This window comes from Papio anubis, chromosome 12 (genome assembly GCF_008728515.1).
Source record: "Papio anubis isolate 15944 chromosome 12, Panubis1.0, whole genome shotgun sequence".
Classification (NCBI taxonomy): Eukaryota; Metazoa; Chordata; class Mammalia; order Primates; family Cercopithecidae; genus Papio; species Papio anubis.
Genome location: NC_044987.1, coordinates 11,017,045 through 11,042,890, shown reverse-complemented (window position 1 = coordinate 11,042,890; position 25,846 = coordinate 11,017,045). Strand labels below are relative to the sequence as shown.

At 49.7% G+C, this 25,846-nt stretch overlaps 1 protein-coding gene and 1 pseudogene across 34 annotated transcripts in view; one reads left to right on the top strand and one right to left on the bottom strand.

Annotated features, from left to right (window-relative positions):
- GRAMD1B (GRAM domain containing 1B) overlaps positions 1–25,846 on the top strand; it is a 274,604-nt gene that overhangs the window by 234,984 nt on the left and 13,774 nt on the right. For 33 of the 34 annotated variants that reach the window (XM_031652853.1, XM_031652852.1, XM_021926655.2 and 30 more), the window contains 12 exons: positions 5,563–5,647; positions 6,216–6,319; positions 7,435–7,530; positions 11,915–11,995; positions 14,693–14,808; positions 16,572–16,728; positions 17,853–18,042; positions 19,898–20,041; positions 21,035–21,153; positions 21,437–21,579; positions 24,027–24,130; positions 24,711–24,914. In XM_031652853.1, coding sequence (XP_031508713.1) covers positions 5,563–5,647; positions 6,216–6,319; positions 7,435–7,530; positions 11,915–11,995; positions 14,693–14,808; positions 16,572–16,728; positions 17,853–18,042; positions 19,898–20,041; positions 21,035–21,153; positions 21,437–21,579; positions 24,027–24,130; positions 24,711–24,914 — 1,543 coding nt within the window. Of the gene's footprint in view, positions 1–1,194; positions 3,027–5,562; positions 5,648–6,215; positions 6,320–7,434; positions 7,531–11,914; positions 11,996–14,692; positions 14,809–16,571; positions 16,729–17,852; positions 18,043–19,897; positions 20,042–21,034; positions 21,154–21,436; positions 21,580–24,026; positions 24,131–24,710; positions 24,915–25,846 lie in introns of those variants that run through there. The other variant, XM_017949038.3, reaches the window with a different exon arrangement.
- On the bottom strand, positions 8,749–10,913 carry LOC101025694 (annotated as a pseudogene).

The following is a 25,846-nucleotide window of genomic DNA, read 5'->3' as shown; positions in this document are numbered from 1 at the left end:
TCACCCCAAGGGAGGCATACTGGTCACCCCAAGGGAGGCATACTGGTCACCTTGGAAAATGGACTTGCTATGTTTGCCTGCCACACTGCTCAGGATAGGGCTGACATGCAGGGCGAAGAGAAGCTCGCACGTGTGCTGGAGAGAGTGTTGGCAGCGACCAGGCACTGACACGCCAAACATATGGAATCAGGGATCTTTGTGTGTACATGTAAGATGCAATGTCAACAGGCATCCTTTGAGAGGTAGATGAGGAATGCATTCACTTGGTAAATACTTTCTTAGCACCTGATACAGTATCCCTTATCCAAAATTTTTGGGATCAGATGTGTTTTGGATTTGTGATTTGTTTTTGATTTTGGAATATTTACATATATATATACACATATACACACACACACATATATATATATATAAAAAATGAGATATCTTGGATCCCAAGTCTAAACACCAGATTTATTTCCTATATCACTTATACATATAGCCTGAGGATAATTTTGTATAATATTTTAAATAATTTTATGCACCAAGAAAAGTGCTGACTGTGTTTTGGCCGGGACGTGTCACCTGAGCAGCCTGTCACGTGAGGTCAGCTGTGGAGCCTTCTGCTTGCGGCATCATGTTGGGGCTCGAGAGGTTTCACATTTTCAGATTAGGGATGCTCAGCCTGTATTTGCAACACATCATGGCAAGTGCAGGAGAAGATATGAACCTGTTTGAGGCATAGATCCTCCCTGGAGAAGGCGTCCTTCTGTTAGAGTGAGACATGCTACACCACGAATGGAGAGCCGCGTCTGCATCCATGGGGTGTCCATCTAGAGAGACTGTAGGAGTTTGTTAGGGGAGCGTTTGCGGGAGGAGTCAGACTCTTCTACTTTCTCCAACACTGTTCACCTGGGAGAATCCAGGTTCCTCTGAATTAGCATCTTTGGAATCTACTTATTTTTTCTTTTGAGAGTCTCTCTCTGCTGCCCAGACTGGAGTGCAGTGGTGCGATCTCGGCTCACTGCAACCTCCACCTCCAAGGTTCGAGCGATTCTCCTGCCTCAGCCTCCTGAGTAGCTGGGATTACAGTCACCTGCCACCATATATGGCTAATTTATATATTTTTTATATATATATATATATTTGTAGTGGAGACGGGGTTTCACCATGTTGGCCACGCTGGTCTCACACTCCTGACCTCAAGTGACTGGCCCTTGCTGGCCTCCCAAAGTGCTGGGATTACAGGCATGAGCCACCGTGCCCAGCCTGGAATCTATACTTTTAAATGTGTTCACTGGGCCATTTTTAAGTAAAGTTTGGGGGCTGCTGTATGAAATTACCAAGACTCCTAAGACAAAAGCACCATTCCTCATCCTGTGCAGGCCAAGACCCTCCTGGCAAGGTGGTCGAGCTGGGAAGGGTGAGGGGGCGGCCCCATTTGTTTCAAGGGTCTGACTTTTCCTGGGAATCCACATCTTCCCAGCACCACTGCTGTCTCATCCCTGTCCCTAGCTTCTTGGTCTGGGGCCTTTCTTGCCCCGTTGGCCTGGCTTTCATTCCCCTCGATTTTGCTGCTTTGAGGACCAAAATCTGTGCTTTTAGTATTGCTACTTTGCCCTTAAGATCTGACAATGTTTTTGGGCTTGATCCCCCTCTTGCTAATGCTGGAGGTTGTACAGGGTCCATGGGAAGGAAGAGGGTGCCTCAGACAGATCCCGAAGCTGTTGATGTCAGCTTCTCCGCCACCAGCATGTCTGAAACTGGGTCAACAAAATCCCCAGGCTGCTACTGCTGCTATGGGGAAGTTGGTGGATGGATGGGTTGGTGAGGTGTGAGAGTGTCTCCAGGAAGTCCCTGGCGACTTGAGTCTCACATTTCAGATTTCATCCTAACAGCGGTGCCCTGCTGCCTCCCCTCCCTACTCCACGCCTCCATGTGGAGCCCTGGCCAGCAACTTTCCATTGCAGGAAACATCTGCTGGGGAGGCCAGACTCAGCTGGGGGTTACTGGAGGACGTTGGCCGGGACCATCACCCAGATCCTGTAACTTGAAGCATGTATAGGGCCCTGCTCTGCCCGCCCACCCGCTCTGCCTCCCTCCTTCCCTCCCTCTCTGCCACGGGTGACTCTAACAAAGAAGCTGTTTGCTGGTCAGGCGAGCAGAGCAGGGGCTGAGGAAGGGAGTGTGTGTTGGGTTGGAGGTGAGAGCAGGCCCTGTTGCTGCAGCCAGTGGTGGCTGCTCTGCCTGGGTGAGGGCTGTGAGTCATAGCCCAGTGCCCGCCCAGGGTAGAGGTTGATTAAACGTGCCACTCTATGAGACAGACCAGGACTGGGGAGCTGCGCATTTGGTTCCTTTACTGGAGTTTCAGACCAACTATGAGTCACGCTGCTGCGTGTGAGTGATTGGAGGGGCTAGACCCTGGACCCGGCTGTGGATCATCGCTGTCCTGCAGAGACTGCTTGTCTACCCAGGGGCCTGCCTCCCAGACCTCCAGCTGGCCCTGGGCACCTGCTGTGCCATCTGCATCCTCTGGACCCTTGGGTGACTGTCTGCACTGACCAGGGGGAGGTGCATGACCACACCACCTCTGGGCTACTCTCCGCCCGTGGACCAGCCAAGAAGGACAAAGCAGAGCCCGCCATGGGAGACTGGCCAGCCAGCTTGCCCTGAGAACCGCACCGACCACCTCCTCTCACTTGTGAGGCTTCACGCTGGGCACGTAGCTCTAGGAGCAGAAAGGACACCTGTCAGAGTCACACAGGCCCTCTGCCAAGAAACCAGAGGCCACCCATCCACAGTCAAGCCAGGGGAGACCAACTGTTTTCATCGTGTGGGGACAGTCGGGAGTCAGTGCTGAGGGAGCCAGGCGTCGTTGGGAGGGGCAGCCGTGCTGGGCAATGGAATCGCTGACGGAGTCAGGGGTCCTCTGGAGTCTCCTGCTGGAGCAGGAGAGCCAGCTGCTGCAGTGGTACCTGAAGCAGCTTGGCCATGCACCTGCTGCCGCCGAACACCATTGCTGGCACGGATCTGAGGAAATCCCAGCTGTGAGTGTGTGACCCAGTTTCTCTGAGTCTCTGTGGTAGTTCTGCACCCTTGTCATGCCACTTGGCTCTCCTACCCGAAGGCCCCAGATTTGACAATCTTGGAACCAAAATTATTTGACCATTTTAAATTGAACTAGGTGAGCCAGGTCCCACCTTTGGGGTTGCAGGAGGGAGAGGGCTGGGGTCTCCAGCTTCGAGAGGCTGCGTGGTGGCAGGCCCAGCATGCCCACCTGGTGTGCCTGCCATCCACACAACAGCCCTGTGGAATAGGCATGTGTTGGTTGGATAAAGGAGTCTCCAGACTGATTGACTTAGCAGGCCAGGGCTGGATTCACCCTCCCCTCTCCCTGCTGCTGCTACAGCTTTGTTTTAAGGAAAGTAGGGGCCCCCTGAATTTGCCTGCAGGTTGGAGACTGTGGTCAAATGCCCTGTACCTGCACTTCTGTGGATACCTCAGCTGTCACTGGATATAGGAGAATCAAGGGGGAAAAGGCACCAGGACAGAAAATTAGAAATAGGAAGACTTGGGGCTTCAGGGGGTTGGAGGTCTGACATCCAGTTTCACCTGAAGTGTGTTTGGGGTCTCCTGGTCGGCTGCTCCTCAGGCTGACACTGGAACTTTGTAAATACGAAGACCCAGTAGAGGGCTTGGAAGGCTAGTGGGGGCCCCAAAGCAGGTGAACATCTCATTCTCAAGGGAGTGCGCTCTTTTGGGGAAGCCGTTCTGCTTCCTCTTGGCAGGGGGACCAGGAGCAGGTACCCTGCAGAGGCAGCACAGAGCGGGGTCTCAGACAGCACTGAGTCAGACTGCCTCGCTCGTATTCCACTCCCAAGTTGCTTAACTTTACTGTTTCTCAATTTCCTCAAGTGCAAAATGGGAGAATAAAAATAATCTGGGGTCTGATGCAATGACCCACGCACAGGGCTTATGGCTGTGCTTGGCATGTGATAATAACTCCATGTGAGCCGCACAGCAGCTCGAGAAGGTCAGTTAGGCATAATGAGAACTCACTGGCGATCAGGTGGTCATGCTGGGGTTTTCAGTGTGTGGACTCTGTTCTAAGAGGCAAGGGGGCCATCTAGATTTTCCATATCTCAGTACCAGTTTGAAACTAATCCATGGGCCAGAGGAATGTTGTTTTCTAAGGTTTTGTTTTGTTTTGTAGCCATAGGCTACACCCTAGGCTGAGGGTCAGCAGCGCTGTCTCTGAGTAGGTGGTCAGCGCATCGCAGGTGGAGTGCGGGTGTCTCCCTGTGACTGTGCGTGGCTTGTCCCGGGTTGTGCACTTGCTTTCATCTGTCATCCCTGGTGCTCCTCCTCTATGGGCACATATTTTCTTTTTAGTTTCTTTTTTATTCTTTATTTTTTAAATGTAAGATTGTAAGCCCTCGGGTTGGGTGCAGTGGCTCACTCCTGTAATCCCAGCACTTTGGGAGGCTGAGGTGGGTGGATCACTTGAGGTCAGGAGTTTGAGACCAGCCTGGCCAATATGTTGAAACCTTGTCTCTAGTAAAAATACAAAAATTAGCCAGACGAGGTGGCGCATACCTGTAGTCGCAGCTACTTAGGAGACTGAGGCAGGAGAATGGCTTGAACCCAGGAGGCAGAGGTTGCAGTGAGCCAAGATCATACCACTGCACTCCAGCCTGGGTGACAGAGCGAGACTGTCTAAACAAACCAATAAACAAACAAACAAGATTGTAAGCCCTCAAAGGGCAGGATTTCTGTGTATTCAGCTGGCTCATGGGATTTCCAAGGAGGATTCGCTAAGGCAGTTTCTGGGCATGAGCCTCTTCGAGGCAGCCGTGTTGCTGGGAGGGAGGTGAGCACAGGACCGGGGGTCGTGAGATCTGACACTGACCAGCTGAGGAGCTGGGGCAGGGGGCTTCTCTCTGGCCCTGGTCTCTTCCTCGATGCGGTAAGGATTGGATTAGATAATGTAAGGATGGAGAGGGGAATTGGATGCCTCTCCTGTGCCAGTTGTGTTTTTAGTTCTCTACCTGTGTGCTTATTGCAGTACTGGTTTTATGTTTTATGTGATTTCTTAGAAAATCATGTCTTTTCCACACAGCCAAGTGCTCACTCTGATAGTCATGACAGCACCTTCTTCTGAGAGGTGCTCTGGGCAACATCATGGGGGGCTGGGCAGCCTTCTTGGGTCCCTGCTTCACTGTCAAGGTGGTGTTGGCAGAAGGCAGAACAGCAGTAGCTGGCATGGTGGATCCCAGGAAGCACCCTGGAGGTGTCCCTCCTTCCTTTCTCTTATCGGGATATAATGAGAGCCCCCCTTTGCTGTGTCTGGCATTTCCTCATTGGTGGAGGCCCTGGCTGCAAAGTGTTTCCCAGCACCAGATTCTCCCCACTGTGTTTCTCCACACCGAGCCCCGTTCCTCAGCCTGGCCTCCTAGGGTCTGTAGGAGGGCAGAGCCTCATCTTTGCTTTTTAAACACACAAGCAAGTGCTCCTCCTCTTGCCCTTCCTTGCTAACCCCACAGAACCGGGGTGCGTGTGCTAACCTTGGCCATTGTCACGCAGGTGTTAAGCCCCACCTACAAGCAGAGAAATGAAGACTTCAGAAAGCTCTTTAAGCAGCTTCCAGACACGGAGCGCCTCATTGTTGGTGAGTTGGGTGACCTGGGAGGGGCTGGGGAGGAAGTCTGGGGAGCCCCCGGCGTAGCACTCAGGGTGCTTCTGTCTAGAGCCCTCAAGCCAACCCAAGTAAGCAAGGGAACAGGGAGAGAGGCTGTCCAGAGCCCTAGACCCAGCTGTCAGGGCTCGAGGCTGAGTACCAGGCTTATGGCAGCCTCGAGAGCCCAATCTGGAGTGAGTCACTGGCACTTTTATCTCTGCAGATGGCCCGGTGGCAGAAGGGGTTAGCATAGTTGTGGATGGGGGAGGGAAGTTAGTTGAATTTTGTTGGTCTTTCCCACCTCTAGCTTCCTTGGCCCACTTTGCCATCACATTCATTTATCTGCCTCTAGGCAGTTGCACGTCACGCCACCTTTATGCTCCTCGTCATGAGATGGTAGGGACTTCCTTGGCTGCTAGTTCAAGTGCCTGGCACCCCTTGTCCATGGTGGGCGTTGGGCTCCCCCAGTGCTCGTGGGAGGGATGACATGCCTACTCTGCAGTGGTTTGCTGAAAATGCTTCCTGCCTCTGAGCTCCCCTATCTCCGCTCCTACCACAGATTACTCATGTGCACTCCAAAGAGACATTCTCCTTCAGGGCCGACTCTACCTCTCTGAAAATTGGATCTGCTTCTACAGCAACATCTTCCGCTGGGAAACTCTGGTAAAGACCTGGGGCATGCTCCCCTGAGCCGTCTCCTTGGCTGTGGCTGAGCAAGCTGCCCTCGCTTTCTTCCTTTTGCTGACTTCATGCTCTTCCCAAGCCTTTGCGTAATTAACAAAAGCATGCCTGAGTCTTGAAAGATACTCAATTCTAAGTCCCAATAATAAGGTCTCCTCTGCCATGTTTTCCCCTTCCTCTCTCCCCTTTGGGTGTGGAAGAGAGGACTGGGAGCATTTGCTTTTGTCAAATGCAGGCAAATATTTGGCATGAGTGACTGCAGAAGGAGGTATAGTCAAGTAGAAAGGGCTTTGGCCTTGGGACTCTGAAGAACCGGCTTGCACAATTTCTGGGTTCTGCAACTAATTAGCAGCGTGATTTTAGGCTAGTCCTTTCTTTGCCTCTGTTTCCTCATCCCATACACTAAGGAAGAGAGAGATTAACTAGATATTTTTTTGTTTGTTTGTTTGTTTGTTTTAGATACAGTTTCACTCTTGTTGCCCAGGCTAGAGTGCAATGGCGGGATCTTGGCTCCCCGCAACCTCTATCCCCCAGCCCCTGAGTTCAAGCAATTCTCCTGCCTCAGCCTCCCGAGTAGGTGGGATTACAGGCATGCGCCACTACACCCAGCTAATTTTGTATTTTTTAAGTAGAGACAGGATTTCTCCATGTTGATCAGGCTGGTCTTGAACTCCTGACCTCAGGTGATCCACCCGCCTCAGCCTCCCAAAGTGCTGGGTGTACAGACATGAGCCACCATGCGTGACCTAACTAGATGATTTTTTATGGTCACATCCTGCACCAGTATTCTGTGTTTCTGTAAGTGGCAAATAATGGCAGGACCTCTGCACATTTAGCAGACTATGGAGAAATTAGAAAGCTCCTTGCCCAAGAATCAAGATACTCATGGCTGTAGACAAGGCTCAGTCCCCACTTTGCTGTCTGCCCACTGTGAAATAAAGGGGTAAACCAGATGATCACCAATGTGGCCTCTTTCAGGGTTATAAATATGTGATCTGACTGTCCCTGTCTACACTGGCGCCCCCTGAACACCGTTTACCTGACTTACTAATGCCCCCCTTTGCTTGTTACCCATTCTCTGTCCTCTTGGATGCCAGCTGACAGTCCGTTTGAAAGACATCTGTTCCATGACTAAAGAAAAAACAGCTCGCCTCATTCCCAATGCCATCCAAGTTTGCACTGATTCAGAAAAGGTAAGTGGAGTCTTACTCTGGCCTTTCTAATCCTCCCTTGTACCCCCTACTCTTGTATTTCTGCCCTTTCTTGAATTGCATGAATATGGAGGGCAATAGGATTGGGATGAGAGGTGGTGGTGCTAAGGGTGGTGCAGATTCCAGGAACCACCTCCTGGATGGAGAGGCTTGGGGAGGCTGAGCAGGGGGAGGATGGAGTGGCCAGACATTGGACCTGGAGTCAGAATACCTGAATTTGAGTCCCTCGACTGTTAGCGTGTTGTGTAGTATGTTTGAGCCTAAGTTTTTTCACCTGCAAAATGGAGCCAGCAATACCTATTTAACACACTCTTGAAATAATATCACATATCTGAAAACACTAAATTGTGAAGCAGTATGCAAATGTTCAGTAGTCGTCATTATGTATGAGCTTAGCTGATTGTCTCTCGAGAGGATGGGGCATCAGATAGAAAATGGATTGTCCTTATCAGTATGGGGAGAATATGTCAGCTAAAATTCAGGACAGAGCAAACTTTTCATTAAAGCCTGAAGATGAAGAGGTCCAAGGCTAGGGGTAGACTGGGTTTCTGCTGAAGGCCGAGTTTACAGTTTGGACTCAGGCAGTTTGGTGGCAAGAGCCAGGAGACTTTGGGGTCAGATAGTGTTTGGTTTGACCTATATTTGTTTGTTTGGTTTTTAAAGTAGATTTATTAAAAAACAATTGAAGGCCTGAGTGTTGAGAAGCAAATGGGGCCTCTGGGGGTCCTGTCCTGCAGCAGGCCTGACTTTCAGATGACGGTGCTTATAAGGCAGATCAGGGCCTTCCTGGGCTGCCCTAGTTCTTTCCGTTTCAGACGCTAGGTTTGGATCCTGGGGCAGCTGCTCAACTCTACCCAACTCTACCATGGCTACCTGGGCTTGGAGAATATGTGAATATTAGCTACTTTTACAGTCAAATAGGGATCTTGTAGAAGAAACAAGTAGACAGACCTATCAAAGTCTCTCATTCTGACCCAGCAAGCAGGTGAAGTGACTGTTGGTCCTAGTTCCATTGTATGTTGGGCTGCAGGCCAATTCCAAATAGCCCGACTCCTTTTTGTTTTGAGATGGGGCCTCACTGTATCGCCTAGGCTGGTCTCAAACTCCTAGGCTCAAAGATCCTCTAGCCTCAGCCTCCTGAGTAGCTGGGACTACAGTGCATGCCACCATGCCTTTTTTCTCTTTTTTCTTTTCTTTTTTTTTTAATGAGACAGGCTCTCACTATGTTACCTAGGCTGGTCTCAAGCAACCCTCCTGCCTCAGCCTCCCAAGTAGCTGGGACTACAGGCCCAAGGCACTGCACCCAGCTCCAACTCCTTTCTTTATGCAAATACAAAAGGCAAACCTTGGTGCCACACTTAGTCCTTCGTAGCAGTCCTGGCTTATCCTCCTAGTCTTTCCCTAGTGTTTGCATCAATGGCTAACTAAGCTCTTGGCAGACCTCATCCTGGGGTAATACTCATTCAGGGAAGTAGCAATGAAGGAGGGTGGGGAAAGAGCTCAGGTCAGATTTACATAACATGATGTGTAGCATAACAGGTGCCCATTACATCTCAGCTACTTCTAAAGTTGATCAGAAAGAGATATGGAGGCATTAAGACCTGAAGCACTGAGTTGGTCCATAACCCTGGGCTTCAGAACGAGGTCTGGTTTTATTTTCTGACAGAATCTTTTTAAATATAAAACAGATAAAACACATCTCAAACCTGCAATCTGCCAGCATGCTTTGTTTCTATAAGATGCATGCTAGACCATGAAACTACGTAGCAAAAGGTCTTTAAGAGGATTTGGTTGGGAGAAATAGAACAAGCAGATCTCAGGGAAGCCTAGGCTAGTCCTAAAGCTGAGCTACATCCCTGAACACTAGAGGAGTCCTTGTCTTTTCAGGCCCTCATATGTCTTTTTATTCCCAACATTCCCACTTGAGTCTTCATATTCTTCCTCAGTGTCAGGCTGCCATCGTTCTGACGCCTTCTGCAGTTTCCATTTGGCCCACAGGGAGGCAGCCTCTTCAATCTGTGTCACCTTAGCAAAGTGAGCAGTGTTCGGGATGCCCAAACACCTCATACCATGAGCCTGACGCCATTCAGCAAAGGGCCGCTGGAAGCTTTGGGTCCTCGGCAGGTGTAGTTTCCACAGTTCTCACAGTCGTAGTTGGTATTTAGGCCATGAAGCTTATACGGCCAGTAAGGAATGAATTTGCCATCCCAGCCAAGTGGCAGGTTTTTTGGGTTTGTAAATGATCTCATTCTCTTCATCTTCACTCTCACTGATTTGCTCTTCTTCCTCTTCTTCTCGCTCTTCTCCTGTCCTTTCTTGCTTGCATTGTACATTTTCATGAGTGAGATGTCGCTGTTCCCCGAGAATCTCTACGTATTCATAGATCTTTGTAGATCTGGGCTTCTAGAAAAGCAATGTCTTTGTTTCTCAGTGTCTCACTTGGTGCCCTTTGACTTGAGATTTTTGGCAAACAAAGAGTTTTCAAGTGACTCCAGGGACTTTCCTTTGGTGCTGAATAGTCTCTGGGCTCACTCTTCTGGGGTCCTGCCACATTTCAGTCCTAAATCTAAGAGAGCAGGTTTCAATCTGTCCACACCCAGAGAGGGCAAGTCCTCCCAGGAGGAGAGTGCAGAGAGGTCAAGATGGGCTCCAGCGTGTGTCCGGGCACTGCTTGTCTCTTTCGGCCATCCAGGAAAGATCCCATTCTCCCATTTCTTCTCAAATTCAGCCTGAATCTTCCCAGAAAGTTCACTCTGATCTTGGAGAGGCTTCACTCTGTGTAATCCTGAAGGTACTCAAGCAGCATCTCTAGGTATCTCTTAACACTCTGCATTCTTCCTGTCTTTAGGAATGTCAAATAATTGGTCTAAGATGGATAGGTGTGTGATATAATCCAGCTTCTCAGATGCCTTCAGGTTAATGTACTTGAGGTAACAGTCATGGAGATCGAGGTAATGACCATATCCCTCTTCATCTGTGAACTCCACCCAGTTTTGTGCCTCTTCACTTGGATTCTCTCAAGCCTTCAGGAGCTCCTCAGATTCCACTGACATTGGCACATAGATCTCATTCGGGTGCTTCTGGTGGAATTCCTTTATTTGCTTGAGTCTGTTATAGAAATCAGCAAACTCACTGGGTCCTGAAATGTCATTGAGCTCCTCCTTTCGTAATCCATCCTTATCATACAAATCCCTCAGGTTCCCACTGACCTCCGTATACCTATCTTGCATGGCCCGAGTGCAGTGATCAGAATTGATCTGGTCCCAGAGCACGAACTTCTTAGTGAGCATCTCTTTGGCCATGATGTCCATGAGCCGTTCCTTCTCCTCACGGTAGCGCCGCTGCTGCTCCAGTATTGTCTCCATCTTCCCTTCACCATGGCCTCTCGTTTTTTGAGGCACAGTCTCGCTCTGTCACCCAGGCTGGAGTGCAGTAGCGCTATCTTGGCTCACTACAACCTCCGCCTTCTGGGTTCAAGCGATTCTTGTGCCTCAGCCTCCTGAATAGCTGGGATTACAGGCGCCCACCACCACACCTGACTAATTTTTGTATTTTAAGTAGAGGCCGGGTTTCACCATGTTGGCCAGGCTGATCTCGAACTCCTAACCTCAGGTGATCCATCCACCTCAGCCTCCCAAAGTGCTGGGATTACAGGCGTGAGCCACAGTGCCCTGCCCGGTTCAACCTATGTTTTGGACACTAACCAGCTTCTTGATTATACAAGTTGCCTAACCTCCACCAGCCTGTTACCCTTTATTAGTTGTTAGCTTTGTTTATTATCTAAGCCTTTTTGTGTGGTTTAAATGAAATAGCATTTGTGGACCACCTTGTGGTTGGTCAGTAAAATCTTCATTACTTTCTTTCTGTCTGTTTAATGGGTAAACTCCACAAGAGCGGGATCTTTCTGTGTTGTTTCTTGTCCCTCACACATGTAGATTAGTGAGTAACACATACTGATATTCAAATATTGGTTGAATGAATGAAATAGGTCAGCGGATCAGTAGGTTGTGGGTTTGTCTTGTCCTTCCATTTAGGCTAGTTCATAGCTCACCCCTTACCCGGTTCCAGTAGGTAGGTGAGGGACATTTCTTATGGAGATGAGAATTTCAAAACAGGGAGAAAAGCACTGAGGAAAGTGTGGGTAAGAATGGAAGGACTTTGTCACACTGGGAACTTAATAGTACCAGGTACCCAGGCCTCTGCTGTGCTGACCCCATCTCTGAAGCAGATGTGCGTGATCACAGGTAACTGAGAGTCATTAGTGTTTGAGGATGAAGTCAGTATCTTTTCTTAAGGGAAGGAGGACCATGTCTCTCTTAATTATATTGTAATTCAACAGATATTGTTATTTTCTTTTCCAATCTAGCACTTCTTCACTTCGTTTGGGGCCCGGGATAGGACGTATATGATGATGTTCCGGCTCTGGCAAAATGCTCTCCTTGAAAAGGTAAGTACTGCCGAGTTTTCTTTTACTGCGGGACTGGCTACCTCTAGAGAAGCCCGTGTCTCCTCAGGGTTCTGGGAATCCCCCACTGATAGTATTCTCCTGCTGATAGTGTTGACCTGAGTCCTGAAAGTCGCATGTCATCTCCCATGAATGGCCTCAACACCTCCAGGAGTAAGGCACTCATTATCTTCAGGCACTTCAGTTCCACTGCTTTGAAATGTCCCAGGATTTTCTCTAATCAGTTATGGTAATGCATGCAGCCATGAAGAAAGAAGTCCTTAAATTCACAGACCCCCAGAAATAGGAGGCACAGCAGGATGAGGGCCACCAGGGAAGCCCCAGGGTTGGTCAGGAGATAGAACGGGAAAGGGGAAGAAGTGGGCAGAGCCTTCAGTGTAGTTTTGCAGGAAGGAGCCAGGGAGGCAGGGCAAGCAGGCCAAGCAGGTCTAGGATTGGCTAGTTTGAATTATTTCAGCAGGCTGCAGGTGCCTCAAGTTGCCTGGAAGCTCGGACGCTATAATAGATAATGGGGAGGGTGGGAATATGAACCTTGGATGGGCTGGCTGCGTGTGAAAGGCCCACTCCTGGATGAGTTATTTCCTCTCTCTAGGAGTTAGCTAACCCTGATGGGTCCCTCCCCAGTCAGCAAGGCCCCAGCTGCCACAACATGAAGTACAAAAAATGTAGTTAACACAGCCACCACGAATTGACTAGTTGAGTGTTTAAATGAAACTATGAAGAAACACAGTAGAAGGCACCCCTTCATGCAGTGAGCTGTGATTGCACCACTGCATTCCAGCCTGGATCACAGAGCAAAACCTGTTTCAATTAAAAAAAATAAAAGGTCCCACTCAGATGCAGCTGGATGTTGAGAAACTGTCTCCAAGCCAGAGAAAGAAATATAGGAGAAAATGCACACACACACACATGCACGCATATAATGTTTCCCCCCGGGATTAATTTTTATGTGTGTGTATTTATGTGTATGTGTGTGTGTGTGTGTGTATATATATGATTATATGATTGACATGTGTGTATTTAAGTATATACATATATTGGCCTTGATTCTGGCCCAAGCAAAAGGCTGCGTAAGAAAATTGCGTGGATTTATTATTTGGAGTTTCTTCTATTCTGAGAGTCTGTACCCCTAGTATCACTCCTGATAACTTATTTGAGCTGCGGTCCTCTGCCTTCACTCGCCATCAGTAATGGTAAAATGACCATGTGTTTTAGTCTCCACTGGCAGGTTTGAGTTTTCAGCTCACAGCTGCTGTCATTTTTAAATAAGACACGGGGTCATTCCTATGCTTCGCAAATGCCCTCACAAATAATCGTAGGACTTGGGCCTGCTGAAGAGGGTCTGCTAACTGTGCTTGTCCTGATCGTGGCTGGCCAAGGCAAGCCGGGTGGCATTGGTCAGGGAAGGCTGCAGAGAGCAGGCAAAGAGTGGAGCAGGGCAGGACATGGTTTGGCAGAGAGGCAGACGTGTCCCAGGTGGGGTGAATGTTGCGCATAAAGGCCAGAGATAGGAGGGGGAGGTCCAGGAGAGAAGGAGGTGATACCTCCCTCAGGCACTATGAGGGCCAGCGTAGAGAGCTGCCACCCCCAACCCTGCCGGCCTAGAGGCAGGGCCCCAATTCTGCCATTCCAAGCACTTTAGTCAGAAAGCTGGAATCCTAGCTCAATATACTCTGCCACCTGCCTGCTTCTTAAACCATACCTGAAACCGTGGGCTTGGGAGCTCTCAAATTCTTTAGGAAGTCTATTGGTGCAAACGTTTTTGAAATGGGATTTTTTTTTTTTAAGATAATGATTGCTTCTGTTTTTCTTCATGCCCTTGTCCTCTCTTCCACACACTTATCCCTGCCACCTTCTCCCCTTCCTCCCAGTCTGAGACTCATTCATGGTCTCTGCCTCTGATCTTAGTTCTTTGACATCTCGTTGCTTCTCTTTGGAGACTCTGAACCCAATGAGAACAAACTTTTCTTAGGGCAGTGTTTTTTGGGAGGACACATAGGCACCCAGTGAAATAAGAAAACACTGGAACTAACGCTTAGAACTGCAGGCAAACAGATTCCACCTCAGGTTGGGTGTCACGAGGTTAGGTGAGATGACCTGTAAGGTTCCTAAAACTGTGGGAACATAAGACTCTACTCAAAGGAACTGTCCAGCTATGGAATGGGCCACCTTTGAGGTTGAACCTCATTCTTGGAAGTGATCCAGTAGGGTCTGTAAGGCCACAGTTAATATAAGAGGAGATTTCTGTGCAGTGTGGTGGGGCACTGGGTCAGTGGACCTCTGGGCATTCATTCAGAGTGCTAATCAGAAGCTCTGGGATCGCCTTGGCCCCAGAGTCACATGGGTTTATGCCACTCAGTGCTGGACCTTTTCCATAAGAGCAAAAGGTGAGACAGTTACCATCCTCTGGGAGCCAGTTGGTCACGTTCTACAAACCTCTGTTGAGGGATCGGACACCGAAAGGCCAGTTCCTGGTTTTGTTGAAGTCCACATTCCTAGGCAGCAGACTGGTGTCCTGCTGAGACCCCCAAGGCAGACGGGGGTGGTTGCTGGCCTCTCGTTCAGCTAAGGAGAGAGGAGTTTCTCCTCCTCTCCAGGGGAACCAGCCAGGCTCAGTGCCTCTGTGCAGAGTGGGGGACCTGAGGAGGAAGGCTCAGTCATTCCTTTTCTCCCCTGAAGCCTCTGTGTCCCAAGGAGCTCTGGCACTTTGTTCACCAGTGCTATGGGAACGAACTGGGCCTGACCAGTGATGACGAGGACTACGTGCCCCCTGATGACGACTTCAACACAATGGGGTGAGTGAGGCCGAGGGCGGCTGCCCAGAGCAGCCATGCAAATGCCTGCAGGAAGAACCTGCCAGGCAGAGGGAACAGCACGCATGCCTGTGCAGCCCTGGAATGAACCACGGAATGAACGAGGGAAAGTGGTCACAGGTCAGGGAGCTCGAGGGGGCAGAGCCCAAGGGCCTGGCCAACTTTATGGTTGGCTTTTTCTAAAAGTGGGATGGGAAAGTTTGGCCTAGGTAATTGCTAAGTTCTGATTTAACATTCCAGCAGGATCACTCTGGCCTCTGCACTGAGAATACATTGAAGGGGAACCAGGGCAGAGGCAGGGAAACCCGTTAACAGGCCGTTGAGTAATTTAGGTAGTTAAATGAGGGATGGTGGTGGTTTGGAGGAGAAATGGCAATAAGTGTTTAGTTCCTGAATAGATTTTGAAGGATACGTTGATGGAACAGAAAAGAACCAAAGGTGGCTTTTAGACTTTTTTGGTTTTACTGCCTAGAAGGATGGCCTTGTTCCAGACGGAGATGGACAGTACTGTAGGCAGAGCAGGTTTCAGGGGGAAGATCAGGAGGGCAGTTTTAGGCAAGTTGAGATTGAGATGCCTGTTAGCCAAATGGAGATGTCAAGTGGGCATTTAGGTATGGAGTGTGAAGGTCACAGGGAAGCCTGGGCTGAGGCCATAAATGCAGCAATTATTGGTGGATAGTCATGAGATTAGCTGAAATTTCAAGTGACTCGGTGAACATAAAAAGAAGTTCAAGGACTGCCTGGGAGCACTCAACGAGGGGAAGAAGCAGCTGAAGAGAGCTTGAAAGCACATGCAGGCCCTAGGAAGGTTTCCTGTCCTGGGAGCCAAGGGAAGGAAGTGAAGCAGAAGGGGTTGTCACTGTGTCACATGCTGTCGATAGGTTAAGGAAGACGGGAAGATGTGCCCGTAGACTGGCACAAAGCATGCTTGAGAGTGGAAGGGTAGCTAGCTGCAGGCTTGGTGGTGGTGCCAGAGGCATACAGGGAAGAAAGCAAGAAAAGAGCATTGAATGTCTATTGTGCTTAGGTCTGGGCTCAGTCGAAAGAATAGTCTTGTCGCTTAACCTCTATGAATACCTATTTGGTTATCTCTAAAATGCACATAATGATTTCCAGAGAGTTGTCAAGCGTCTGGATTTGTTAAGTACAGGTCAGATGAGGATGATGGTGATAGGGTGATGATTGCTCTCTTAGAGGAGGCAACGGCAGCATCCCTGAAGTGTTCCTAGACGGGCACCCACCTTCATCTCAAGGAGGTTTTCTTTCTAGGTGTGTAATGCAGGGAAGTTTTCTAGTTATCATCCAGAATTTGGCAATGCCACTGAAGGAGCGCTCGTGTCCAGAGTCCTGTCTTAGTCACTGTTTGGGAAATGAAATGCATGCTCAGAACCCAGATATTTGATTCAGAGGCTTAAAATGGAATGGGCACCCACGGGAAAAAATAGCTTAAGACAAATAATCCTTTCATTGAGGTAGGGATAACTCTAAGGAGGCTGCCTAGAAAAGGTGAGTTCGCAGCCAGAAATTTTACATGGGGGGCAGGGAAGGGTGGGGTGGGATGTGAAGGAGATTTCAGGAGAGCAGTGGGGTAAGCGGGGGATTTTTGGTTAGAGGAAGATCATATACAAAGTGAAGAAGCAGGAAATCTCATAGATTTGGATGAATTGAAAGGTCTGAGATTCTTAGAATAATTGGCCGTCTTGAACCACTGAGGTTAACGTGGACTCACTGGTGTCTTCTCTCAGATACTGTGAAGAGATCCCTGTGGAAGAGAATGAAGTGAATGACAGCTCATCCAAGAGCAGCATAGAGACCAAGCCAGATGCCAGTCCACAGCTGCCCAAGAAATCCATCACCAACAGCACACTGACATCCACAGGGAGCAGTGAGGCCCCCGTCTCGGTATGGGCAGTCAGCCTTTGGCTTCTACCCCCAGTCCTGTGGCCAGCATTTCCTAGCATAGTTCACTGGGAACCCAACATGGGGAGCAGGTAGAGAGGAGATTGGTTACATTGTGGTCAGTTTCCTCAAGGAGGCATTCTGGAGCAGATGGGCTCTCTGTATTCTAGTGGCGTAGCCCGGGGTCCAGAGCTGGGGCTAGGTGCCTGGGGTACAAGATTGGGTTTGACTTCTGAGCAGATGAAAACCATTTCAAGTCCGCTGTGTGGGCTTTGCTTTTGCTGGACTGCTGCTGATCAGCCCTTCTGGTAGAGGACAATCCCAGGTGTTTTTTCACTGCCTTGATCTGACGTCAAAGTCATGCATGAATATAGAACTGTAGAACAGTTAATTGTTTATCCACTCATTTGGTTGATATTTATTGAGTATACGTATTGTGGCTTGTTTCTCCACTGTGGTAGACTTTGTGGAAGCCATAAAAATGTGTAAGAGGACCTCTGTCCTCTGGGACTCTGTTATAGAGGAGGTAGAACCTTGTTGAGGAAAGAGGGTCAGGGCGTGTGCTGGCAGGCAGAAGAACAGGTAGGGTTCTTCAGGAAAGGACTGCCTCCAAAGGGAACCTTGTATTTCAGTAGGCTGTGAGTCAGACCACCTGCCCTTAGAATGAAAACGTTATTCATTGGATGCCTGGTCTTTATTTTCCATCTCTGAGGTTATCTTTAAAATGTAAAGAGTTGTATCAATTCCCTTCCAGGGCTAAGCATTTTAAAAAATGCTTATGAAGCCTTTCGAGCTTCTTAGGATAAACAGGTACCACCTGGAGGCAGGCTGCCCCTGTTGCAGGATGGTGCAGGTGCAGCTCCAGGAAAGGGCCTGGCCCTGTGGGGACCAGCTTTTTGTGCTGTTGGAATGGCAAGTGTGAGAAGTGCAGTCAGTAGTCCTTGTACAGTGTTTGCCCATCCTCTGTGGCAGCTCGGGGGAAGGGCCTTGGAGCCTGACTCTGACTTCGCTCCTGAGCAGCTGAGCTGGGAGTATGAGAGCTGCCAAGGCCGGATCCCTAATCTCCTTTCGGAGAGTAGATCCAGACCAGGTTTCCCTGGTGGGTGACTCCTCTGTCTTGTCTGCAGTTTGATGGGCTGCCCCTGGAGGAGGAGGCGCTGGAGGGAGACGGGTCCCTGGAGAAGGAGCTCGCCATTGACAACATCATGGGGGAGAAGATTGAGATGATCGCTCCTGTGAACTCTCCTTCACTGGACTTCAATGACAATGAGGACATCCCCACTGAGCTCAGTGACTCTTCCGACACACATGATGAAGGTGGGCATTTGAAAACGGGTCTGGAGTGGCCCTTTCTCTATTTTGAAGGCTAAAAGGAAATCTCTATGTGGGGACTGGAGTTACTCTCTAGGCTCCTGGTGGAAAGATGGGAGCAGAGCTTCCTTAACAAAAGGTACCTGTGTTATTAGTCTACATCCCTGTTTTCAGTTATTTGCTGTAGGAGCCTCTCATAGATAATGTTTTGTTCTGTCATTTAGTCTTGTCACTAAATTTACCCCCTGTTGACATTGGCTTGCCTTGTGGCCCCTACCCTCAAAGACATGCAAGGCTAGGCAATGTGTATAAGCCACAAGGAAGGTGCCAGTCAGCTGCTCCCTGGAAATAATTAGATTTTCACAGAAACGGCCTCAAGATAGTTGCAAAACTTGTTAATGCAAGTTTTGTAGCATGGGATGTTTAGGCCCAGCTAGAAGAAAAGGTATTGCTGAGTCAAATAGAGTTTGGAGACTCCCTTGTTTCTCTAATTTTTGTAAGCAGGTAGCTTCTAACTTCATGCCTGCGTAGGATTAGCTTCTAGGACCTCCCTTGGGAACATGCTGCTTCTTACCTTCCATGGAGAGAAGCCAAATTCTCAGCATTCAAGAAATCAATTGATGGATTTCCTCCATTGAATGAGAGGTCTGTTATGACTAGTGAGCGTATGAACACAGTGCTCCCTTGTGAATCTGTGGACACCTCTCCTAGGGGCCACCTGCAGTGGTTTTCTAACCTTTGGTTGGTTTACCCACCCCCATGTAGAGTCCAGGGTCAGCACAAATGACTGCATGGGTTGGGTACTGCCTAGTTCCGAGGTGCCGTTCGCATAAACGACGGTGTGAATACCCCCTGTGCTGCGCTTGTGCGGTACCCATCTGTGCAGTCATAGGACTTGACCCTACAGGGTACTTCAGAGTTCTCTGGTTTCCTCAGGGTCCTAGGGGTGCCAGAAAGGTCAGCCTCCTCCTGAGATCACATACCCCCCCACGCAGGTGCAGTAATTAGGGACTGAGGGGTCCCAAGGACTCAGGTGGAGCACTGAGGCTTTAGCAGCTCACCTGTATCCTCAGATGCATTCTCCTGTAGCAGCTGGAAAATTCAGATTACAGGTGAAATTCCCTGGCTGGTGATCTTCTGTATATGGACCATTGATGTGCCGGGAGGGCTCTGCATCCCTGAGACTGAAGGAAGCTCCACTTTTGGAGCCCTCCCACACCTTGCTCTGTGTGCCTCTCATTCTGGTTTGAATTCTTATTTTACTATATGATGAAGCTGTAATCCTAAGTTTAAAAGGGGGAGTAGGTTTTGACTTCATGGTAGAAATAGGCTGCCTTACAGAAGTGTAGTTAGGGGTCATAGCTATTGGGCCAGCCCCAGCCTTAGCAGCAGTTCTGTACACTGATACTTCCAGATTAGTCTACGTTCCCTCAAACACACCTATGCCATGGGTTACAACTACAATTTGTTGTTGATTGGAGTTGACTTACAGACTCTCAAAACCCCATTCTTTGGGTTTAGGCAACTTCAAGAAGTAGTCATTTATTTGAATTTTAGTCTAAGATCAACTGAATTAGGGAGATTTGAAAGTGTAAAAGCAAATCGTACATTCCCAAACACCTTGTAGAGAAGGAATGGGCAGAGCGTCAACTAAAGGAAATGGTGTGCATCCCAGCAAAGGAAAGAGACTGAAAGCAAAGTCTTAAACCGTGCCCATGAGCTCAGCTATCCTACTCCGTGGTCTCTCCATACCCTTGGTGGCTGTGCCCATGTTAGCCAGAGACATAAGTTGGAGGATGTCCCTGGGGCCCCCTGCCCCTCCGCTGTCACTGTCTACTTCCTGATTCTCTCTTCTGTGCAGGGGAGGTCCAGGCCTTCTATGAGGACCTGAGTGGCCGGCAGTACGTGAATGAAGTCTTCAACTTCAGCGTGGACAAGCTCTATGACCTTCTCTTCACCAACTCACCCTTCCAGCGGGACTTCATGGAGCAGCGGCGCTTCTCTGGTCCGTTCTGCTGGGACTGTACCCCCCATTCCTCCCTCTTCGTCCTCGCTTCTTCCTTCTCTACGTTTGCTTCCTTCCCTTCCTTGTTCCTCTTCCCACACACCCTCCTTCCCTCGGCCACCTGAGGGCCCAGGCACCCTCTCTCCAGCCTTCTGTGGTGTGGGAGCTCCCTCAGGCCCTGTTGCCCTCCCTTTTCACCAGCACTGCAGCTTCACCCTTGCCCACTGCACACCAGGCACTCGATGCCAGCCCGTAAGACCTGCCCTGTCCCTGCCCTCACAGGGCTCACCGTCTAGCAAAGCACAGCGGCTCTCCGTCGCTGGCAGCACCCACTCTATGCCATGCTTGTGACGTTGTCTCATTCAGACCTCATAGCTACCCCGTGTGTGGACACCGATGAGGCTGCTGGAACTCAAACTGTTAGTGCTTGCCTGACCTCACGCAGCTAAGAAGGAGCTAGGCCGGGCCTCACATCTGGGATCTGGGGGTTCATGCTTTGACCCTCTGTGCTTCTGCCTCCTTCCCTTCCCCCAAACTCTTCCCACAGCAGGGACCTGTAAGCATCCAGCTGTTACAAAGCATTTGGGCATCAGCGATCCTGTGTGCCAAGAGGAGAGGGCATGCTGAGGGCACGGGGAGGTTATGGCTTAGAGGAGAGGACTTGTTCCCAAGGGACCCTAGGTCCTCGCCACAGTAACGCCAGTGTTGCCAGCACCCCCGTAGGTGGCCCCAAGACCTCCTGTCCCAGCCCCAGGAACAATCAGCATTCTGGAGCCTTGTGTAGAATTTTGACAATGCTACAATGAGCCTCTTTCTGCTTCGACGACTCCTCCTCTTCCCACCCTCCGCCCGGCCCTCGGGCTCCCATTGGCTTCCTTTTGGGGGCCAGGCAGTAGTAAGCACAGTCCAGAAGGTCACTTGGACGGGAAACTCGGATTGGGGAGGGGGGCTCTGCCCTCCCTTCCTCATTCCAGGGCTCTCCTCTACCCTTAGATATCATCTTCCATCCATGGAAAAAGGAGGAGAACGGAAACCAGAGCCGAGTGATTCTTTACACCATCACCCTTACCAACCCTCTGGCTCCCAAAACTGCCACTGTCAGGGAGACACAGGTGAGCAGAGCCGGCAGATGCACAGAAGAGCGGGCTGGAAATTCCCGTGTTCTGTCTTGAAGGATTCAGGGCAGATGTCAGGAAGGAGTTTCAGGGCGCGAGTGTCATTTTGCCCCAAAGCAGTGGTGGCATCTTGCTTGTTTAGATGCTGCTGATTCCATTGATTCCAGTTCTCCTGTTCAGAAGTCGTGGGGTGGGGTGGGCTGGGGGAGGCGGGAGAAGGTGCTTTTCCAAGCTTCTTGCTCCTCTTCAGTCTTGTCCAATGGACCTTTCCTGCCCACAGACCATGTACAAGGCGAGCCAGGAGAGTGAATGTTACGTGATAGATGCCGAAGTCCTCACCCACGACGTGCCCTACCATGACTACTTCTACACAATCAACCGCTACACGCTCACCCGCGTGGCTCGCAACAAGAGCCGACTCAGGTGCGCTGTGTGCAGGGCGCTGGGCAGTCAGACGGGGGTCCTTACCTTAGAGAACGTTCATTTGCTCCTGACGGGGAAGGCGGAGGTGGGGTGTGCTTGGCTGCTCACTCTCTTTATTCTGCTTTCTCTCCAAAGCCTTCGGAGGCTCACCCACCACCCTGTTTTGAAAGAGTTAATTATTCTGTCCACTCTGTACATCTTGTTAGTAAAGCTTGTATAGCTACTGCTATTTATTGGTTGTGTAGGCTCATACAGTATAGTGTACGCGCTTTACCTACCTTCGCCGGAGTCTTTAGAATGACTCGAAGAGGTGGATTTATCTTCATTTTTCAGATAAAACTGAGTTTCGTATAAGTTAAGGAACTTTGCCAAGAGCCATGTCTTTAGTAAGCACTGAAACCCGGATCTTAGAGTTGTAAACCTGTGCTCTGTCCACCATGCTGTGTGGATTGCCATTAGTGTTAGACAGTGACCTCCACGAGGACAGGAATTCCATTCCATCACACTTCCTTCCCAGCACCCAGCTGGGCCTGCACTTATCAGAGTCCAGAGAACACTGATTGAGTGAATAATTAGTTGTGGGCACTGTGATGTGCCTCCAAAGGAAGGAAGAAATTTCGACCCTGACATTTTAAGAAACTTGTAGTGTAATTGAAAAGGCAAGACACACACCCATTTGAAAATCATCAGACCGTTTACCTGTACCTTAGACCAAGTTTTTTTGGTTGTAAGGAGCCAAAAATTCACTGATGTAGTTCAAATAAAAGTTTAGTAAAAGGTTGCACGGGGATCTTTTGGGCTTCAGCAAGTGCGCATCAAGAAGGACCTTTGTGCTTCATGTCTATATTCTCACACTTTGGGAGGCTTAGGCAGGAGGGTTGCTTGAGCCCAGGGGTTCAAGACCAGCCTGGGCAACATAGTGAGACCCTGTGTCTGCAAAAAATTGAAAGTTATCCAGGAGTGGTGGCATGTACTGTAGTCCCAGCTACTCGGGAGGCTGAGGTAGGAGGATCGTCTAAGCCCAGGAGTTTGAGGCTGCAATGAGCTATGATTGCACAGCTGCACTCCAGCCTGGGAGACAGAGTAAAACCCTATCTCTTAAAAAAGAGGGCCTGCATCTTTTTCATTCTTTGTTACTTTTTGGGGATTGGGTGTTCTGTGCTTCCTCCTGAACATGTACTCCTCCTTCAGCCTTCCTTCTCTTCCTCCTGCGTTCTTTTGTTTTCCTTCCTTCTCTCTCCCTCCTATTCTTATCCTTTCCTCCACAGTGCCTAGGTTTCTTAATTCCGGGTTCCTCAGAAGATCTTTCAATTGCGTCTTTTCTCTGCAGCCCTGCAGAGGTAGCTGGTTGACCTTGAACAGACCATTATAGGAAGGTGCCCATCCACAATGCAGTCAACGGTTGTTGAGTTGGGGAGTGAGGTGTCTCCAAGTACAGGCATTGTCCCATTGGGACATGGGTGGAGGTGGCATCCCTGAGGAGGGGGATGAGGGTGGGCTGGCAGCCTTAGTCACAGGGTGGGATGGGGTGGGATGGATTAGCTGGGAGAATATTGACAGATGCAGATGAACCTAAGAGGGAGTCAAAGAGCAGGGCTGCTGCATAGGAGAGAAAAGAGCTGATACTGCAGGGGGTATGGGCAGAAGTGCGACCAGCAACTGGGAGCGGGAGTACTTGGAAAAGAGCAAGAGCCGGCGAAGTCTGGGGTGCAGTGGAGAGGCAGGAGGCACGGCCAGCAGTAGGTGATACTCTTTTTTTCTTTTTTTTTTCGGAGACAGGATCTCACTCTCTTCCCCAGGTTGGAGTGCAGTGGTGTAATCATGGCTCACTGCAGCCTCAGCCTCAACTTCCCAGTAGCTGGGACTACAGACAAGCCCCTGGCTAATTATTTTTATTTTTATTTTTGTAGAGATGGGGTCTCACTATGTTGCCCAGGGTGACTGATGCTTTTAAAGGTTAAAGTCATAAAACCCCAGAACTTGACTTAGACTTAAAAGTCTCTAGAGAAGGAAAGAAGGACCCTGATGAAAGGATGGGCCATCTTACTTTCTTTCAGTATCAGTTTCTCAAACGACTTGAACCTCAGGCAGAGCCTCCCCTTGCCTGGCAGGCAGGCTGCTGGGCCCTATGTGAGACCCCTGAGAGGAGGCAGTGTGCCATCATAAGAGAACTCTGGAGTCAGAACCCTAGTTGTTAGCCTTTGCTCTGCTTAAGTATCCTATGCCTCAGTTTTCTCATCTATAAAATGGGGATAAATCCACCAGCTCCACTGAGCTCAGAGGGTGGTCCTGGAGATCAGATGATGTGATGGATGTGGAAAGACCTTTTAACTTACAAAGTTTAGTACAAATGTGAAGCGGCTTTGGCCTTAATCCCGAATTTCCCTTTTCCCCGCAGAGGCAGGTCCACCCAGGGAATGACTGATCTTGTCTGGCTTGCTCCTCAGGGTCTCCACAGAGCTGCGCTATCGAAAACAGCCCTGGGGGTTAGTGAAAACCTTCATCGAGAAGAACTTCTGGAGTGGGCTGGAGGACTACTTCCGCCATTTAGGTGAGCGCTGCAATCCTTGCTGCTAGCTGGGCTGCAGAGACGATAAACTGCACTCCTGCTGCCCACCATTCAGGGGAATGGTGTTGAGAATAGAGGCAGAGACTGAAAGGTGAAGTAGTTTCCTGAGGTACCCACGCCTGCTCCCGATGTGGACACCAAATTTGGCATGTGTGTGGACACGTGCATTTTTCAAGACTGTGTCTAGGATGTTTAGGAGATCTTTGAGGGATCTATAACACCCTTCACCCCAAAAGGAACCACAGACCTAGTGACTCTGTGACAAGAAGTATTTGTAAAATGCCTGTGAATGCATCTATTTAAGAAGTGTATGCCCCAAATTGTATACATGAGGGTGCAGATATTGGGAGCATATGGTTCCTTGCAGTGCTGAACAACCCCAGAGGAAGGGTTTGACTGGGGCTGGGTCCCAGAAGTACCTCCTGAGGCTCAGGGGCATCTCTGAGGGTCATCAACCCACCCACCCAACTTCCCAGAATACAGAATAGGAAAATGGTTCTGCAGAGAGTTGCATCTGGAGGGCTGAAAGTAGCGTCTCCTGTGGCCTTTTCTTCTCTGATAGAGAGCGAGCTGGCCAAAACGGAGAGCACCTATTTGGCTGAGATGCACAGACAATCTCCCAAAGAGAAGGCCAGCAAGACGACGACGGTGCGGAGGAGGAAGCGTCCCCATGCCCACCTGCGAGTCCCTCACCTGGAAGAGGTGATGAGCCCGGTCACCACGCCCACAGATGAGGATGTGGGCCACAGGATCAAACATGTGGCAGGTGTGTGCCAGGTGGGGACAGGTGGGGTGAACTGAGCTTTGGGCTGGAGCTGCATGCCCGCACCAAGGCACACACATGCACACTCATTTTGCGCCTTGGATATAATTTGTATATAATTTGAACATAAGTCACTAATGCTGAGGCTCCCAATGCTCTGTTTCTCTTTGCTCTTTAAGTTCCTCAGCCCCAACTGAACCCATATGTGTGCTCTAATTAACAAAAGCTGCCTTAGTGTTTATGCTTTCGTGTTGCCCTAGTTCCATGGCTACCTGCATAGGCTCAAGTATGAAGCTTCCAAGTTCTTGGGAAATACACTAAGGAGATCCCACAGCTCAGACCACAGAGATTACCTCATTACACAAAGACCAGGGAGTTTAAGACAGTCCCCCTTCACTTCACCCCCATGGGCCAATCCAGGCTTGCCCTCTCAGACCATGGACTCCCTTAATATTTCTTCCTCTTCCCACCCAGCCATTCACATCCTTGTCTTTGCTGAATCCTGGAAACTTGGGACTCTAAGGGGCCTTAGAGACCAACTAATTGAGCTGGATAGGGACAGGGGAGGCAGAAGAAGAGGGGAGAGTCGGGGGAGAGTGCCAGTCTTCTGCATGCCCCCTAGCTTCGCCCCTAGCACTTCCATGTTGCATGTTTTGCCTTTAAGATTTTGACTGACATTGCATTTGAGTAAACTGACTCTCAGAGAGCTTACATGACTTGTCCACCATCATGTAGCTTCCTAGGAATAGATCCAGAGCCAAAAGCCAGCTGTCTTTAGTCCTAGCCCAGTGCCATGTCCCCTCCCGTAGCTGAAGATCACTTTGTCCTGGGCCTATATATCCTGGCTACATGGGCCTGTTGATTTTCTCATTTGTTCAATGATTACCTGACCCAACCTGTGACCTTGCCCTTGAGGATTTTGCCTTCTCCTCTTG